The sequence below is a fragment of the Blastomyces gilchristii genome (assembly GCF_000003855.2).
Source record: "Blastomyces gilchristii SLH14081 genomic scaffold supercont1.4, whole genome shotgun sequence".
NCBI classification, from domain to species: Eukaryota; Fungi; Ascomycota; class Eurotiomycetes; order Onygenales; family Ajellomycetaceae; genus Blastomyces; species Blastomyces gilchristii.
Genome location: NW_003101679.1, coordinates 3196588 through 3216456, shown reverse-complemented (window position 1 = coordinate 3216456; position 19869 = coordinate 3196588). Strand labels below are relative to the sequence as shown.

General features: G+C 33.5%; 3 protein-coding genes and 1 non-coding gene across 5 annotated transcripts; 2 read left to right on the top strand and 2 right to left on the bottom strand.

Annotated features, from left to right (window-relative positions):
- Window positions 1-2073: 2073 nt before the first annotated feature.
- On the top strand, window positions 2074-2541 carry BDBG_16708 (uncharacterized protein; the record flags this gene model as incomplete). The annotated part of the gene is made up of 1 exon (XM_031724599.1): window positions 2074-2541. Exon 1 carries the CDS (start codon window positions 2080-2082, stop codon window positions 2539-2541), a length of 462 nt encoding a protein of 153 aa, XP_031577429.1. The 5' UTR covers window positions 2074-2079.
- Window positions 2542-15143: 12602 nt separating this feature from the next.
- Window positions 15144-19279, top strand: BDBG_02970. 2 transcript variants are annotated; one of them, XM_031721038.1, is made up of 2 exons: window positions 15144-16157; window positions 16295-19279. In XM_031721038.1, exon 2 carries the CDS (start codon window positions 16582-16584, stop codon window positions 18490-18492), a length of 1911 nt encoding a protein of 636 aa, XP_031577428.1. In that variant the 5' UTR covers window positions 15144-16157; window positions 16295-16581; the 3' UTR covers window positions 18493-19279. The 2 variants fall into 2 exon arrangements, with proteins under 2 accessions (XP_031577428.1, XP_002626793.2); XM_002626747.2 differs by having other exon boundaries at window positions 15144-19279.
- On the bottom strand, window positions 15397-16165 carry BDBG_02971 (uncharacterized protein; the record flags this gene model as incomplete). The annotated part of the gene is made up of 2 exons (XM_002626748.2): window positions 15397-15803; window positions 16156-16165. The coding sequence occupies 2 exons, from the start codon at window positions 16163-16165 to the stop codon at window positions 15397-15399; spliced, it is 417 nt and encodes a 138-aa protein (XP_002626794.2).
- On the bottom strand, window positions 19231-19349 carry BDBG_16707. Its single transcript has one exon. It is a non-coding gene; the product is annotated as a tRNA-Met (tRNA).
- Between the last annotated feature and the right edge of the window lie 520 nt (window positions 19350-19869).

Genomic DNA, 19869 nt, shown 5'->3' with positions numbered 1-19869 from the left:
AGAGATTCTCATTCTGAATGAGGAATTCTGCACTGAATTCAGGCATTGTAGTCAAAATAATAGAGTTTTTAAAGAAAGATGGCTCAATTGAAGCTATGACTGATTTTTGAACTTCAATATCAGTCATTAACTGAGAAAAGAACTGCTGATTAATTTCATTTCTAATTCTGAAAATGAGATTTGAGTTTAGCTTGTTTTTTTGCAAGCTCTCCTGGTTTGAGACTTTGAGAATAAGTCTTCTATTTCTGAAGATTTGAAAGTTCTTCTCTTTTTACATTTCTTTTTTTTTCTTTCTATGAACAGAGGTCTGAGAAATATTCTTCTCAGATTTCTTAGAATTTTGAGCAGATTTTGAACTAGCAGGTTTGAAGACAGCAGATTCTGCTACTTGAGTATATATTTTCTTCTGATTTGAAGAAGAAGATGAAGAAGTAGAAGATGAAAAAGAGTCAGTGACTGTACTGGAAGATTTCAATGTTTTTTGAATTGTGTTTGAAATTTCAAGTTGAACTTGATCACTTCTTGTAGTTGTCTAGTCTGAGTATGAAGAATTAACAGAACTTCTTCATTCTCCTCACTCAGACACTGTTTTTCAAGAATTTTGCTTGCTTTTTTCAGTTCCTGTATTTTGAGAACTTGTTATTTCTCTATTTCTTCCTTCTTTCTTCTCTTTAGAATTTCAATCTCAGGAATGACATCTGGGAAAACATCTTTTTTCACATCAACTGAGTGTACTCTTGAACTCATTTTACTCACTGAATGAAAAGTTGATCAGACTGTTTCAATTGAGAGATTTATCAGTATATTTTCAAATGAAAAGTTGATCAGACTGTTTCAATTGAGAGATTTATTAATCTATTTTCAAATGAAAAGTTGATCAGACTGTTTCAGTTGAGAGATTTATTAGTCTATTTTCAATTGAAAAGTTGGTCAGACTGTTTCAAAAGAAGAATGAAAGACTTTTATGTATAAAACATCTGATTTTTTTTTCACACTAGTTCAGTAACTAGATTAGATTTTTGAAGAGAATCTAATAAACTAAAAGTGATTTTTAAGATAAATCAATAAAATCTTTACAAACTCTTTCTTGGAATACAGTGAGGAAAAGTATGATATCAATTGATAATAAATCAGATGATATGACAGTTTTTGAGAGAAAAACTGACAAAAAATAAGTCAATTTTTTGCAGAGAAATTAATTAAAACTATTCAATTTTATTCTAAATCATTCAATTCTTCTCACATAACAAGTGTGCAACTCAAATCAGTCAATAAAGAGTGTAAAAGAGAATTAAGTATTAATGAAAGCTCTTCAGTCACTGAAAAAGTAATTCTTACTTAAAAGAATATGAAATTATGACAGAAAACAACTCTGTTTTTAATTCTTTGTAAGAATATTGTATAAAATTCAGAGAAAAACACCTTACTTTTTCAAGAGAAGTAAAAAACTATTTCTAAGATCTTTTTTTTTTTTGCATTAACTGCTGCAGAAGAATGAGATAGAAACTGCTAAGATATGCACTACTGTATACTCTCTATCAAGACTTTCCCTCTTCAGAGTCTTGATATTATAGAGAATATAAGTCTGTTTCTATATAATAATGTAAATATTGTCAGTGAGATGTAGAGAAACTGGTTATTTATATCTCAAAATAGAAGACTTTGTCAATGATTATATCAATATAGAGTTAATTCTCAAATTCAATAGAAATCTAGTGTTGCTGTTCTCAATCTCTTGCAGAATCTATTGAATATTGAGATATTAAAACTAGATTTAATATATCTCACTGTGCAGGAATCAAAGGCTCAGTCAGATCTTGAAGTATACTGATTTTATAGTTATTGATGTGCTGTTGACTTGTTGTTCACTGATTATGTATTGAATGCTGTTACTGAGGTATCTTTTTGTATTGTTCTGCTGGGGATGGGCCAGATTGAGAGGGGTAGTACAAGGGTGAGACTTGGTGTTGAAGTCTAGATACACAGGCGACGGACCGTGGAGATTGCACTTCAGAAGAGTCCGTTGATTATGTGCTTGATATTATCACCGAGGTATCTTTTTGTATTTTTCTGCCGGGGATGGGCCAGATTGGGAAGGGCGGTACGGGGGTGAGACTTGGTGTTGGTGTTTTGGAACATCAAAGATGGACAGGGTTTTCGCGGAGGTCGCTCCTCGGATATCTCCACAACTACAGGTCGGGGATCTTCCAAAATCGAGAAGATTGGTGCATATGGCTAGGTCACTTCACCTTACAATTTGTATGGCACTCTGGCCCGGGGTTGTGGTGTGGTAGGGGAGAACGGGGGATAATCCCACACAGGAGCTTTGAACAATGTCCGGTTCACGTTTGGCTGGATAACTCCACCACCACACAGGGTATGCGGTCGGCGATGGGGTCAGAATGCTCGTATGATCGAGGGCTTTTCGATGGATCTATCGGCGGGTTCTTATTCGAAAAATCGAGCGAGTTCGTGGTGGAGCGGTTGTATATCAGACTATTAAATAGAGAGAGAGATCTATTCTTTCAGGCTATAACATAGTTATATATAGCCTGCATTATCTTAGTAGCTGATTATGAAGTTCAAGTTTGATAAAATAATTAAGAAAATTTCACTGAACTCTTTCAAAGTCTGTAAAACAGAGCTTTGAGAAGAATTCTAAAAGTATTTAAATTATCTTCTATTTATGTAATTAAAATTGAAGCTTCAATTCTCTCTTCTACTATTAGAGTTAATAAGACCTGTATGAACTATGCTCTGAGAGTTATAAAGATGAGCTTAAATTATATAATCAGAGAAAGAGTCTCTTCTTCATTTTCATTAATTAACTCAGAAAATGAACTGAATGGAAATATATATCTTCATTGAAATAAAAATAATTCTTTAAAGAAAATACTCTCTCAACTATACAGACTATACTCACTGATTAAATATTAATTTTCTTCATTAAATGTTGAAAAAGTTAATCATGAGAAGATATCTCTCAGAAGAGAAAAGCTTAAATCTCTTATAAACTTGAAAATAAGTGAACTATCTAAAGAGAGAGAATATGAACAGTATTTAAAGAGAATCTCTATAATTAATATAAAAGACTCTATTCTGATTTATTTAAATAACTTAAAAAAATGAGAATTTGAATAGATTAGATACAGACATTGATTATACTGAAGATAATATTAATTTTATCTCAGATTTCTGAAATTTAGACTGTGAATCTGAAGTCTTTGATACTGAACTATTTATAATAGTGAAAGCTTTCAAACTTATTAAAATAAAATCTTATAAAAGAGAAAATAGTTTAAAAGAGATATAAATATTCTCTAATAGTCAAGCTGCTTTGAAAAGACTGAGAAATAGTCAGATTTATAATAATTAAATAAATCTTGAACTGATTTTAAACTCTGTTTTGAAAATTCAAAAGAGAAGAATATCAAAACTGATAATTTATCTACACTGAGTTCCTGCTTATATGAATATTTATGACAATGAATTGACTAATTCAGCTGTAAAAAAGAGTTCAGAATTAAGTAGATCTATTTAAAAAATAGTGTTCTGATCTTATATAAAGAGAAAGATAAAAGAATCTTATTTAAATAAGTGAAATGAAAGCTAGCAGAAATAAAAGAAGAGTATATATTACTCAAGATTTAAAATAAAATCCAAGTCAAAATCTTGTTCAATTAATTGTAAAAAGAAAATATTCTCATCTATAATTCAGCTAAAACTAGAATAGAATTATTTCAAATCTTATATACAAAGATTTGATGATAGATTTAATTCAATAGAATACTCATTCTGTAATATAACTAAAAATCCTGAGTATATTATAATACACTGTGTATTATATAATAGTCTCAGAGTCAGATTAAAAGAGAAGTATGATTTAAATTAATTAAATATAAGATTCTTATTCTCAACTGAGACAGGAATTAAATACTTAATAGACTTTCTATCAGAAACTCAAGCAGCTACAAGAAAATAACTAAATTCAGAAATATCTGAATATGAAGAGAGGGAAATTGATTAGATATAGTCTATTAAAACAGCTATATACTATTTTTTAATAATTTATTTTATTATAGTCTCTTTTTACTTTACTTTTTCTTTTCTATTCTTTTCTATCTATCTATTTAATGTGTTTATCTTCAAGACTATATTCTCTTTTCTTTTATCATGATATTATTAAATGATTTCAAAGTATCAGAAGATGTTAAAATACTGTAATTTATAAACAGTTTTTATATTCTGAGCTGGAATTTTCTGATTTTATATATCTGAAATTGATAAATGTATAATAGTTGACTTTATAAATATAGAAAAAACCCTGAGAACTAAAATTTCTCAGGTAGATGTCATAGTCTCTGACTATATACATCTATAATTGAAGAATAATAATAATAAAACTATCTAATCTTAAAACTGTGTAATGAGATTAATTAAATTAATAATAAGATTATCAAATATTCTGATTCTGATCTCAGACACAGTTACACAGTTAATTTATCTACTAGTTAGTCTACTTCTGACTCTAGTATTGACATAGCTTCTGACTCTAGCTCTTGATTCTGACATGACTTTAATAAGCAGTCTTAGTCAATTATCAAAGAATTGATTGAATATTCATATAGAATAGATCTTGAGCATTTAGTAAAATAAAGCTGATTTGATTATATGTGAAGAAGATTGAGATATGTTATATCTTTTTCAAAGAGCTTTTTCATGCCTCTTATTGAGAGCTTTCAATACCTGTCACGCTCCCGGCCGCGTCAAGGCCCCGTTGCGGTTCCACACGGCTCATTGCTTTCATGCGGATGATTTCATCCTGTTCAAACTGATTTTCAATCACTCTATGACATCATTCAAATATATTATAGAAAGATCTGATTGATGAATATAAGAACCTTACTTCTATACAAGGTCAGCAGATTACTCTTTCTTAATAGTGAGACACTGCTGAGGTATTACTCTAGCTATTCTTACTCATGAAATGAGAGAAAAGTATCTGCTCATTATCTATATAGAATAGCTAGATACTGACTTCTTATTAAAGAAGTCAGTGATTCATTTTTCTTTTACTGAAATATATATAAGAGTTACTATGTTTCTTGTACAATCTTCTTTGTATACTAAGTATTATATCTGTGATATTCTTGCAATAACTCTGTAGTCTATAAGCTCACTATTTAAGCAAGATAGTCAAGCTCACTTATATGGCTTCTTAAATAACTACTTTTATATAATACTGCTGACTAGTCATCACTTCAGTTCTGTTATATTACAATTCAAATCACTTAATCTGATTATAAGTTTGAATCAGTTAAGCTCTAATGAACTGATATAATCTTATATACTTATACTGAGACTGATCTGACTTCATTCTCTGAGAGAAACTTCACATCATTCTCTAGAGTATGTACATCTCTATCTCAGCAGAAATCTAAGATTTTTGAATCTGTTACATACTTTGATATGAGCTCTTCAATCACTCTGTCATTATCACAGCCTCTACACACCTACATCTATTATAAAGATAGAGAGATTAAGATCAGAGATTCTCTAAATTATAAGAGAAATATAGTATCTGAATTTCACAGCTTTATCTATACTCTTGAATAAAAATTTCATCTTAATCTGAGCTAGTTTAATACTCATGAGATATAAGTAATATACATTATCAATCTTCTTGAAGACATCTCTACAACTACTTAAGTTATTAAGAAGAGAGAGCTTGAGTATATCACTATTATTATAACTTAAGAAGAATTCAAAGACATTTTACTGAATTAAATTAAAGATTACTGTAATCACAGCTTTACAGCAGTATAGTAGTTTAACTCATTATATTAATAAGATAATAAGAATTCTTTTAATTTCAATATAAGATTTAAAGAATATTGAGAGAAATTGACTGATGATTTAAATTAATTAAAGATATAGCTTTATCTTATAAGACTGACTTACAAGATATGAATAATGATATTATAGTATCAGAGTTCATCAATCAATTGTACTAAGCTTGTTAACTTGACTTTTTAAATCTATTTAAATAATCAATACTCTAAGAAAAAGATTAATAAGATCTTTTCTAAAAATTAATGATAAGATCTAAATAGCACTGTGATAGCTTCAGTGTAGAGAAAGTAAAGAAGAATTTCAAGTATTCTAATTCTTCACTCACTGTAAAGAAATGTTAAAAAAGATTTAATAAAGATCTCTATTTTAACTGTGAAGCTGATAATTACTATACTAGTGATTATAAGAAGTTGAAGAAGAAAAGAAACTGAGAAGATATCTTCTCAAAGTTAACTTCTCTTCTGATAAATGTATTCATAAAAGATAAAGAAGAGAAAAAAATGAAGAATTAATAATTCTTATATCTCTGAGTTTATATTATAATCACAATAAATACTCTGAATAAGAAGATATTAGTAAGATGTCTACTTGACTCTGAGATAAATATTAACTTCATATTCTATTTCTTTTCTTTGATAAAGAGTTGAAAGAAAATAGATATGTCAGATTATATGAAATTTACTGATGAAATAAAATATCATTATTTTGACATAATTCAAGTGAAGTGTGTGATCACAGACTTAGAAGAAATCTTTAAGAAAAGCAGTCTGCTTCTTCATATTATTAACATTATAAATGAGAATGTCATTCTAAGTCTTCTGTAATTGAGAGAAAACAATTCTCTCATTAACTGAGTTATTCAGATATGACAGTATTATCTCACTGATAAGAAGACAGTGATAGAGAAATCTGAAGAGTTTTATTAAAAGAATCTTGAGAAAAATATAGAGTTGATATACTGTGTAGCAGGTAACTGAGACTTAAGAATAGATGAAGAAGTTATCACTCTCACTGTAAGATTGACAGTGATATCTGTTATTAAAGATAGATGTACATAATATCTCTTTACAGATTATAAGAATATCTTTTTAAAAAGAGAAGCAGTGAAGTTTTCTGATATTAAGATATGATATAAGATTTATCTTACAGATAATGTAACAGTACTGTATAAGCCTCTTTATAACTTGTCTATAAAGGAATTGAATGTTCTGTATAAATATCTTGAGAAAGTGTAATTAAAGAACTGAATACACTCATCAAAGAGTTCAGCAGAGATACTCATACTCTTTGTACTTAAGAAGAATGATAGACTACATCTATGTGTAGACTATAGAGATCTTAATAAGATGATAGTTAAGAATTACTATTTATTACTGTTAATTAATAAGATGATTGATTAATTATCTGAAGTAAAAGTGTTGTTGAAAATTGATATACAGAATGTCTATCATAGAATCAGAGTTAATGAAGATGATGTTTAAAAACCAGCTTTTTATACCAAGTATAGCAATTTTGAGTATCTTGTTTTATCTTTTGATCTTTGTAATGCTTCAGTCATCTTTCAGATCTATATAAATGAGATACTGTAAGATCTTGTCAATATCTCCTGCATAGTATACTTGAATGACATTTTAATCTTCTCAAAAACAGAAGAAGAACATGATACTCATATTTAAGAAGTGTTGAGTTACTTGAGACAGTATCAACTCTATATAAACACTCAGAAATACTTGTTCTACATACAGAAGATTGATTTCTTAGATTATATTATTGAGATGAACAGTATTTGAATGAACAGAAGTTAGGTCTCTGTCATTAAGAACTGATCAGTGCTGTGAACATACTGCAAGATGCAGATATTTCTAGAATTTGTAAATTTCTACAGATAATTCATTTATATATATTTATAAATTACTGTTTCTCTTACTGATCTGTTAAAGAGAAGTGTGAAAGACAGAAAAACAGAATTATTTATTCTCACTCAAGACACTGTATAGACATTTGCAGAATTAAAACAAGCTTTTACAGATGTCATAATACTGAATCACTTTAATCTCAACTTACTCAGTCAGTGTAAGACTGATGTATCTAGACTGGTCACTGAGACTATGAATTTCACATTTGGTCTCATTTGATCTGATCTCATACATTTCTTGGCGTGAATCCCGCTGGGACTGGCTATCAAAAAAACATGTAAAGTGACTATATATCAGATCTTAAAATGAAATCATGACTTGAAAAAAATGAGAAAGTGGTCCCATTTGGTTCCATTTAGTCCCATTCTTGGCATAAAGTTACTATTTTTAGACATTTTAAGGTTTTTTTAGACTATTTTTAATTTTTTAAAAAGTAATGCTTTTTGGTAACACTCAAATGAGATTTAAAGTCATTTAAAGCAATAAAAATAATTTAAATTGAGAAGTGAAAATCATGATCTCATTTGAAAAATGTGACAAGAGTAGACAGTAAGTTCCACTGAGACAGTATGAGACTACTATCTAATGTTAAAACCGTGTAATAGAATCAGTCGAATTGGTAATGAGACTATCAAAAAATCTGATCCTGGTCCCAGACACGGTCACACGGTCAGTCTAGATGTATCTGAGAATGAAATCTATGAAATCTTTTCACAGTTGACACTGAAGACCTTTCAATGTTAAAAGAATCAGAGAATAATAAACTCTGAAGATACAGATAATAAAATATCTGTAGAAGAAGACTTTTTCATAAAGTCTATCAGACACTGTAAATGAAGATTAGTGATCTTCTTCTTCAAGAAGTTATCACTCACACAGAGAAGATATAATACTTATAATCAAGAGATATTAGCAATTATTGAAGTCTTTAAGATCTGATGATATTATCTTCAGAATAGTTAGTATTCAGTGTAAGTTCTTACTGATTGTATAAATCTGCATTATTTCTTAACAATAAAGAGCTTGATAGAATATTAAGTCAGATGAGTGAAGCTGCTTTCAAAGTATGATTTCTATATCTGATACTGTTCAGATCAGCTTAACTCTATCAATACACTGTTTAAATAATCTGATTATAATATTATTAATAAGAAGAAGAATTCTATAAAAGAATCTCTGTCATTACTATGAAAGAAGCTGACTATAGAGAGTTAAGATTCTCTGAAGCTTAGAAATGACACTGATAAGACAGCTGTATGACTTAGTATAGAAGATGAAAGAAAATCTGAGTCTCTGCAGAGAACTGACACTGAAGATCATAAGCTTCTTATATTATATCTTACTATTATTGAATTAATAAAGAATGAAACAATCTATAATCTTTCAATCTGACTACTTTTGAAATTCATTAATAAATTACAGAAGAGAGACATCTCTACTGCAGCTTGAATTCAGAAGTTGAAGAAGAAAGAATTCAGTTTAAACTTGAAATAGACAGATTCTGAGTAGAACAGTGCTGCTAAGAAATCAAGTCACTGATAACTAGAAGAATATGAACTTCTACTACTGAATAATTCAGTCTTCATCTCTTATAGCAGAGTGATGCATCAGAAGTTATTGAGAATTTATTATAATAATTCTTATATAAGACACTTCAGATTAGAGAAGACTGAGAAGCTTTTAAAATATAAATATATTTAAGACAAGCTTCAGACAGATATTAAAGAGTATATTAATACTTATAATATCTGTCAAAGAATAAAGATTCTGTGATATAAGTAATGTGATAAGTTAGTATCACTGTCTGTTTCAAAGAGCTTATGATAGAATCTATTAATGAATTTCATAGTTAATCTGCTGAAGTTGATAAGAGTCAAAGAATATGACTTAATTTTAGTCATTGTCAACTGTTTTATAAAGATGATAAAATATATCTCTACTTATAAAAAGATTAAAGCCTTTAAATTAACTGATCTATTTTTAGATATCATCATTTGTAATTATAATACTCTGAAATCATTGATAATAGATTGAGAATCTCTCTTTATTAGTAAATACTGATCAGCTTTTTACTATTATCTTATAATAAGATATCTTCTCAGCACTGTATTTCATCTACAAATAGATGATCAGACTAAATATCAGAACTAAATACTAGAACAGTATCTTCAAGTATTCTATTTATATTATTAGAATAATTGACTTAAATATCTTCTAATCACTGAATTTATATATAATAATATAACAAATGCAATCTTAAAAGTATCTTCTTTCCATACTTATTATGAATATAATTCTTTATAACTCAGTGACATTGTGAATGATATTTTAAAGAGAGAGATAGACAGTCAGAATATTAAATAGATACAGAGAACAGAGTATCTCTCAGTATCAGAAGTAAAAGTGAGATTGAAACTTTTAAATAAAATTCATAAGAAGATGATGAAAAGCATCTACTATACTTAGAAGTAGACTGACTGTGTGACCGTGTCTGAGACCAGGACCAGATTTTTTGATAGTCTTATTACCAATTCGACTGATCCCATTACACGGTTTTAACATTAGATAGTAGTTTCATACTGTCTTAGTGAGACTTACTGTCTACTCTTGTCACATTTTCCAAATGAGATCATAATTTTCACTTCTCAATTTAAATTATTTTTATTGCTTTAAATGACTTTAAATCTCATTTGAGTGTTATCAAAAAGCATTACTTTTTAAAAAATTAAAAATAGTCTAAAAAAAACCTTAAAATGTCTAAAAATAGTAACTTTATGCTAAGAATGAGACTAAATGAGATCAAATGAAATCACTTTCTCATTTTTTTCAAGTCATGATTTCATTTTAAGATCTGATATATAGTCACTTTACATGTTTTTTTAATGACTAGTCCCAGCGGGATTCACGCTAAGAAATGTATGAGACCAGATCAAATGAGATCAAACATGAAATTCATGGTCCCAGTGACCAGTCTACTCAGAAGTAGTAGATGAAATACTATAATTAAAAACATCTTTCAATGAAGTTCTTAATAGAGAATTAAGTACTACTTTCAGTAAAGAATATCAAGACAATGAGACTGTGTAAGAAGCTCAGTAAGTGATGACTAGAATCTTTCCTGATAATAAGAGTAATAAATAAGCAGATATATAAGTTAAAATTACTCTCAGAATTGAAATTAATTCATTCTATTTTTCATATTTTCTATTTAAAGCTCTATAAGTAACACTCTGAGATGAAGCTGTCTTAATCAGATAATATTGAGATTGAGAGTGATACTGAATATCTTATAAAGAAAATATTAAATAAGTGAATGCATTATAACAAGCTTCAATATCTTATTAAATAAGAAGATTATTTATTATCAGAGAATTTATAAGAACTGTTTAAGTATTTGAAAAATGCTGAGAAAGAGATTATAAGTTATAAGATAACTAGTAGAGACTACTTTATTATATATCAGAGATATTGAGTAAGAAATACTGTTTAAAACTTCTTATTTTTCTTAAAGAATTTTTTAAAGATAATCTTATAATGATGAGCTAATGTCTTATAAACTCTGTAGCACTCTTCATCTATTTTCTCTCAAAGAATTTTTAGAAGTTTAATAAGACTATATAAGTGTAAAATTCCTGAAGCAGTTAGAGAAAAGAGATATTTGAAATTAATAAAAAGATTAATACTATTAACTTATAAGCTACTACTATTCTAATAGAGCTGCAGTCTGTAGAAAAAGTAAAAGAAGAGAATCTCAGAGCTTACTTATTAATAATCATATCTTTATTAAACTTATTCTTCACTGTTGAAGTCTCTGATATTAATATCTTTATCTGCTGAGAAGTTAGTACTGCAGCACTACAGAAGAGTATAAGAGATATATAAAGTATTAACTTATTAATTTATAAAGCATCTCAGTTATTTACTTCAATTGAAGTGAGATTCTCTTCAATCAGTAATTTATCTCTATAATACTTTTAATAATAGTATCAGCTAATCTCTTCTTGAGATTAGTCATTCTGAGATGTTTTTTCATCTCAGAGATTCATGCTTTTATCTTATTATTACTATTATTATTATTCTTTTATTATACTCATATACAAGCGGAGCTTATAATGAGTTCTTGTGTGATGTTAAATACAGGTCAAGTGTTGATTATACAGGAGGAAATACAGATGTTAAGACTATGTCAAGATAACAAGAACATAGAAAAATACAAAGAAGTGATAATTAGATATATATAATAATAACTTCTCAGCTCAGAAACATAGAGTAATTCATTGAAGTGATTTGTACATCTCTGTATTTATTAGAAACCTGAGATGCTTGAGTTCTGAATTTAATGTATTCTCTGCAGGTTTCAAACTCACACACCTTGGTTTCTCATATCAAGGTGCTACTGAGTGGCTGTATTAATCATTCAGTCATCAGAGCAATGCTTTTATCTTCTTTTACAGATAAGTAAGAGAGATCTCTTTAGTCTTGATAAAATTCATTAATACTTAAAGCTCTGAGATTCTCACTCTGTACTGCTTAAGCATCTGAGCTTCTTATCAGAACTGACACAATGTCTTCTTATAGAATAGATAGTACTTACAGAGAGATAAAAGTTATTATTACAGATGTAATAAAAATAACAGAAGTGAGAGAAGAAGTAAATATATAAGATTCTCTCTTTCTTCAGCTGCTTAACATAGTATAGATAAGCCCCGGTGGCTGAATAGTTAATGCAGCCACCTGGTAGTGCCTTGGCGTGAGAAACCAAGGCATGTGAGTTTGAAACCCGCAGAGAATACATTAAATCCAGAACTCAAGCATCTCAGATTTCTAATAAATACAGAGATGTACAAATCACTTTAATAAATCACTCTATATTTCTGGGCTGAGAAGTTATTATTATATATATCTAATTATCACTTCTTTGTATTTTTCTATATTCTTGTTATCTTGATATAGTCTTAACATCTGTATTTCCTTCTGTATAATCAACACTTGACCTGTATTTAACATCACATAAGAACTCATCATAAGCTTTACTTATATATGAGTATAATGAAAGAATAATAATAATAATAATAATAAATAGTATAGATAAATAATAATATTAGTCAGAGACTACACTGAAGTCTTTTTATAGAGAGAAGATAAGAAAACTATAGAACTCTGTAAACTCAATTCAGCAGTATTTCAAGCAGAGCTCAGATATGCTATAGAAGAGAAATCATAAATTAAACTTCTTAAAGTTATTATTCTCAGAATCAAGCTCTCTCTGAGATTCTCTCTGAATAATCACACAGAGTTATACATTACTATATTGACTGAGAAGAGAAGCAGTGTTATAACAGTAGTAAGAAGAGTGAAGAATAGATCAGACACAGATGAATTAACTAATAAAAGAGATAATATCTCACTGTAAGATATAGCCCCGGTGACCGAATGGTTAATGCGGCCACCCGGTAGCACCTTGGCATGGGAAACCAAGGCGCGTGGGTTCGAAACCCGCAGGGGATACATTAAATCCGGAACTCAAGCACCTCAGGTTTCTAATAAATACAGAGGTGTACAAATCACTTCAATGAATTGCTCTATGTTCCTGGGCTGGGAAGTTATTATCACATGTATCTAATTGTCACTTCTTTGTATTTTTCTATGTTCTTGTTATCTTGGTGTGATCTCAACACCTGTATTTCCTCCTGTATAATCAACACTTGACCTGTATTTAACATCACGCAAGGACTCATTATAAGCTCTGCTTGCATATGAGTATAATGAAAGAATAATAATAATAATAATAAACTGTAAGATATAACTACTATCATCACAGCTGTAAGAGATACAGAAGAAGAAGAAGATATAATAATAAAAGTAGTACTTTTACAGCTTATTAACATTATTATCTTCATCTTTAACCTGGCTTTCTTAACAGTTATGAAGACTGCAGCTGCATTATAAAGACATTTATTACTTACTAGAAAATATTAAAATAAGTCTCTTATTATCTTTCAAGAATAATACTCTCATACACTCACTATTGAAGATAAGAGAAGAAGAGAAAAACTGTGTTATAGAGAGAGAGAGATCTTTTTAAAAAATTCTACTACTACTATTAACTTTATCTCTGAAATATACTACTTTTGTAGAGAATTCTATATATAGAATGAAATATAATAAGAGATCTGTAAGTTACTTATTAACTATGTTTTTCATATTCTAAATTAATATATAAGAAACTCACTTATCACATGTTTAATTTAAATAGAGATAAGAAAGAAAGATTTATATAATTAATAGAGAAACTTATCTATTTCTTTATATTATAGTATATATACTGTTAATTAATTGATAATTATTACTATATAATAAAGATAACTTCTAATCTAATAATCTTAAGAGTATCAGAACTATACTTTTAAAAAGAAGAGTATTATTACATTCTCAGTCATATTAAGACTCTGTTACAGTTTCACACAGCTTATTACTTTTATACAGATAATTTCATTCTATTTAAAGTAGTTTTCAATTACTTTATAACATTATTCAGATATATTATAGAAAGATCTGATTAATAAATATAAGAACTCTGCTTCTATATAAGATTAGCAGATTACTCTTTCTTAATAGTAAGACACTACTGAGATATTACTTCAGCTATTCTCACTTATGAAATAAGAGAAGAGTATTCACTTATTATCTATATAGAATAGCTAGATGCTGACTTCTCATTAAAGAAGTTAATGATTTGTTTTTCTTCTACTGAAATATATATAAGAGTTACTGTGTTTCTCATACAATCTTTTTAGTATACTAAGTATCATATCTGTGATATTCTTGTAATAACCCTGTAGTCTACACACTCACTATTCAAGCAAGATAGTCAAGCCCACTCATACAGCTTCTCAAACAACTATCTCTATGTGACACCGCTGACTAGCCACTGCTTCGGTTCCGCCATGTTACAATACCTCACATTTTAAGAGCTTTGTTTAATCTTTGAACATGAATTCTAGTCATTTACTAGCTATTCTGTCAAGTCCTTATCTTGTCCACTGTTGTAGGAGACTCATAGAACCAACCCCTTTTTAAAGCATGTAGTTGAAATGGCGCGGGAGCGGCCAAGGGCCCATAACCTGATGGAGGTGGAAGGTTGGTTGATTGTACACTAATCTACCACGCAGCATTCTATAGGTGTGTGGGTCACGTGGCCTCATATAGGGCATCCGGCCAACAACTACTGAGTCAAAACAGAGATGCAATCTCTGCTCGTCTCAGGTCAATGCCATGTCTTGGCACTACGCAGCATCAGTTAGTCGTCCATAATTTACACATGATTCGGCTGCTCTATATCCGGCCCAATAGCTGATAACCGCGCTTCATGAGGATTGTTTGTCTGTCGCAACGAGTCAAACCCTCAAGGCATGTGTAAACGGGACAGAACTAGGGATGAAACCTCTTCAGGCCGTAGCCATACCAGTTATGAGACCGATACCAGCCCGTTCGCAGAAGCGGATATTCCAAATGCGACCTAGCGCATGAGACACCCACCGTGTTCGAAACCAAGCGCGCACCAAACTAGTCCTGTTCCGGGCAAGCATGCCCTGGCAACTCGAATAGACTTTGACGCCTTACCTGATCAGGAGTTCTCCCAGCGCGGCATGCGCTGCACCAAGCCCTGGAGGTCCGCCTCTGGTGGCCTCTCGCGCCCTGGTGGCTGGTGGCGGACCGGTGGCTTGCTGTTTGGGTTCACGGGCGGGTCTGATCCATGGCTGAGGGCTGGTCCTGGGCCCGCACTTGCGGCTGGATTTGCTCTTTTCAACCCTTTGGCGCCGTAATTAATCTGCGTCAGACCCTGTACCAAGATTACGCTCTTGCCCTTTTCAAGAAGGGGCTGGCGCAACCCGGAAAAATCTCCCCGTTGGCCCAAACGGGCGGTGTTGGAGACGGAGCAACCTTGCGCGCGGACACCAGATATTATTGGAGGCAGCACACCCGGAGAGCTGCAACAAAGCTCCTGTCCTCTTCCCCCTGGCAGTCGACTACCTGTGTGGCATGACGCGAACAGTAGTGATTGCGAGATTGGAAACATCTGGCACTTGAGTACGGAGTAGTTCCTCAGCCTTGCCCGGCGACCTCTTCAGCTCCCCGCGTCATCAGCATCAGCATTCGCTTCGAAGAGAACCAGGAGCGAAACAGAAGTGATTGGGGAGATAAACTGGCTGTTATCAGCTGAATCTTCCGTTCTCTTCCATCTTTTCCATTTCCCTCTCCCTCCCCGCTACTTGCTCGTTATCGTTCTCCATCGCGACCCAGCATCGAGCTTCGCTACGTTTTCTTGCCTCTTTCGGTTAAACCGGGGGCCTCATCCAACCCCCGCTCACTCCCAGTCACCTACAGGTGGTCATTTTTATGTTCCCTCACTTCTATCCCTCGGGGCTTTGCTACGTTTGCCGTTAGCATAATATTCCGAATTTGTTCAAACTTCCAGGAACAATGCTGTATTGCGACAGCTAACCATAATACTACCTCTCCAGTACTCAGGCCAAATGGCTCATGTTTGTGTGGCTGCGAAGTCGGATTCCATACCTTAGCCAATCCTTATAGGGTCAGCTATCTTCAAGTCCCAAATACCACTTCCACTTTCGCTCGTTTGAAACGCTTTTCGTTCAGCAAAATCACGAGAGCGCTAGATACCTCTAATCGCAACTGCACTTACCAGGGAACATATACAAGCGACCAACGCCTTTTTTCTCCGTATATACTTTGTTTATTTATTTGCCCATCTATCTATATATCTCAGGATCGCGGCTAGCATCCATCCATGTTGCTCACCGTGAAACCTCCCCTGCACAACGGAATCTTACCTCATGAGTACGCTGCTTTGTCGCCGCCTTCCCCTCAGACCCATCAGCGCCATCACCATCACCATCACTCCTTGGCCTCGACCACTCGTTACATCTCTCGTGCCTCGTCTTCTACCACTTCTCCCCCTCCCGTTTCTGGTCTTTCTGCGCCATCAATCCGCTCCCCTTTGTCAGACGAGGCTATGGACTCGTCCAACCGAAACTTACCACCAATGTCCGGAACTCTTGCCCCTTCGGAGCGCGATCTACCCGCAATGGCTCCTATGGGCACATCCATGTCTCATCTACCAGCACCCCCTTCGCAATGGCAGAATACAGATGAATCAATGCGCCAATGGTTGCAAACAAAAGCAGAGGAGGATCGCCGGAAACAAGAGGAGGAACGCACGCGCCAAGAATGCTACCGGCTGGACCAGCGCAAAATTGAGCAGTCAATGCTTCGAGAGTCCCTCAAGGCCGGTGTGCCTCCCTATATGGTACCTCTGATATTTGCTAATATGGGCGGTGGATGCAATCTCCAATGGACTCAGCAGCATATGTCTCAAATGCACGGGTCTTCCACTCACCCGCTTATTCCTTCTCACGCAATGCCGCAACCTCAACCTCAACAGTATTCACCACCTCAGCAGCAACAGCAGCAGCAACAACAACACGCTACCCCAACGCCTCAACCTACCCCTTCATCAAGTGCTCATCGTCATCCTCCGCAGCCACATCCTCAAATTATGCCACCCCCTTCTCTAACGCCAGTAGCCAGTCAACATGTCGCACCTGAAACTCCCTGGGATTCCCGTATGATCCCCCCAAACCCATATGCTTCACAACCTCCACCACATACAGGGGTAGGTCCGTCATCGCAATCTGCGCCTCCATCACCATCATCCCATGTTTCGTATACACGTGCGCCATCGTTGCGCCCGCCGAATCAACCCCCGGGCCAACCAAGTTCCAATGCTACCCCATTGTCGCGCATTAATACGTCAGAAATGCATATCCAACAACCACCGAACAACTCTTATACCGCGGCTTCTCCATCGGTTTCGGGACCCCCACAGCAGTCGCCATCGCTAGCCAAATCCGATTCAGGAGCTCACTCGCAATCGCAACGGCAAACTCAGTCATCTCCATCCATCTACTTTCATCATTGGGTTCCGCCTGGTCAATCACAACCAAATACCCCATCAAGCAAAAGTCCGAATAATTCACCGTACTCATCAAATCCCAATTCCCAGCTTCGGTCTGAATTCCAAAGTTCCCCGAGGAAACGAAAGGCGCAATTCGTCCACCAATCTGTCCCACCTCCATCACGTTCCGACACAGTGACGTCTCATACTTCACCGGGCCGGATGTCTCCACGAGGGAACGGACGGAGCAGTGGGCATTTACGACATCAGAATCAATCTCAACTGCAGAGTCAGGAGTCAAGACATGGCGATCTACTGGAGCCTGGCAGGCCTGGCGGGCAGATGCACGTGACTTCATTGGTGAGGAGCGCCGACGAGGGAGATGGCAGGTCGACATCAAGAGGAAGGTCAAATTCAGATCGAGAGAGTAAACGGGAACGGAGCAGTAGCCGTGCACAAATTTCCGGTGACCGTAATGGCAACAGTCACGGTAACTACGCTGGGAGGGGCTCACGAGACGACCCGCAGAGCGGACCTGGGGGAAGTCATAAACAATCGGCTTCCAGCAACATGGTTCACTCTTCCTTCAGTACATACGGCTCTAGCTACGGACATGCCCGTGAAAGCACCGGGCCATCTAATTCGGTATCCGGAGCCGATACTAACAACTATCGATCCCCTTCAGACCGATCACCTATTATTCACCCTCGAGAGGACCACCCACAACCATCATCGGCAATATAATGTGAACGGCTAGCTTGTTTTATTCTATTTCCACTTTTGTTCTATAACTATTCTGTCTTATCTAAATTGCTCTCATTTAACGGGGGTTTCATTCTTTGTTGTTTTCATATGTCACTTTGGGCCATAGAGCGATTATCATTTTTTTGGGCTCTCATGTCATATTTTATGTATCTTGCTTTTGGCTTCCACCTCTATACATTAGGATGTGTCAGGCATTTGTTATATGTGTGTGGTCATTGCATCGGAGCTGGAAATTTTGCAAATCTTACCCTCATTTCTTTCATCCCCATCTTCAACTTTCAAATTCTATTTTCATTCATTCTCTTAATTGTTCTCTCATCATTGCCCATTTCGTATGGGATTCTTTTGTCTCCTTCGGTTACAAACAGTACGCAGGATGAAGTGAGGATTTCCATCGAAATTTCTTTCTACCTACGACAAACTCTTCATAGCTATACGTTTCTTTCCATTTTGGTCATCATTGTATTTTTGACATCCCAAAAACGTTTCCTTGATCTCTCCTCAGTGTTTATTAACTTCTACAATGAGTGCGCCCCTCTACAAATAGAAGTGGATGGGTTTCATAATCATTTTTTTCTCTACAATAAATAAATAAACATGCACATTTCCGACGAATATGATCCTGGAAGGGTAGAACATATTCCGATATCTAAAGAAGCAGAATTGAAAGATAGAAGGAGATTTTGGATTAAAACAAAAACAATCGGAAAAAAGAAATGCCCCCGGCCAGGATCGAACTGGCGACCTTGAGATCGCTAAGTAGTTTTTGCTACCTATCATATTGTAATAGGACATGAATATGAGACTCACGTGATAACCAACTACACCACAGAGGCAGACTTGTTAGTGTACGGTAATGCCGAGCTATTGATATGCCGTATCCACATACGCAGGTAACGTAATCAACCACCTAACGCTCGTTTCTGTTGGTGATTACTACACCTACCCTAGTCACATGCTATCTCAACCTATTCATTTAGTGTAACTCGCGTAGTTAGATTACAACATAATAATATTATTCTTCAAGAGATTATGAAGCTCTTCATAAGTAATAAATAACTGTAATAATGTGCTAACTACATCTTTATATATTATTACACATGTCTAGATGTTTTTTATTAATTAATTGAACTTATAATGAACCTGAGATCAGGTGAAAAGCCTGACTTAATGAAGAATTATATATTAATATATAGAAGAAGAAATTCATAAACATCTGAAGTATAAGAAGAATTGAGTGTGAGCTTATTAATATCTGTAATAAATTAAAAAGTGACTGTCTCAGAGATATTTGAGCTGGATAAAATTATTGCAGAGAAACAGTCTGATGAGTTCAATATATACAAAGACTCAGTT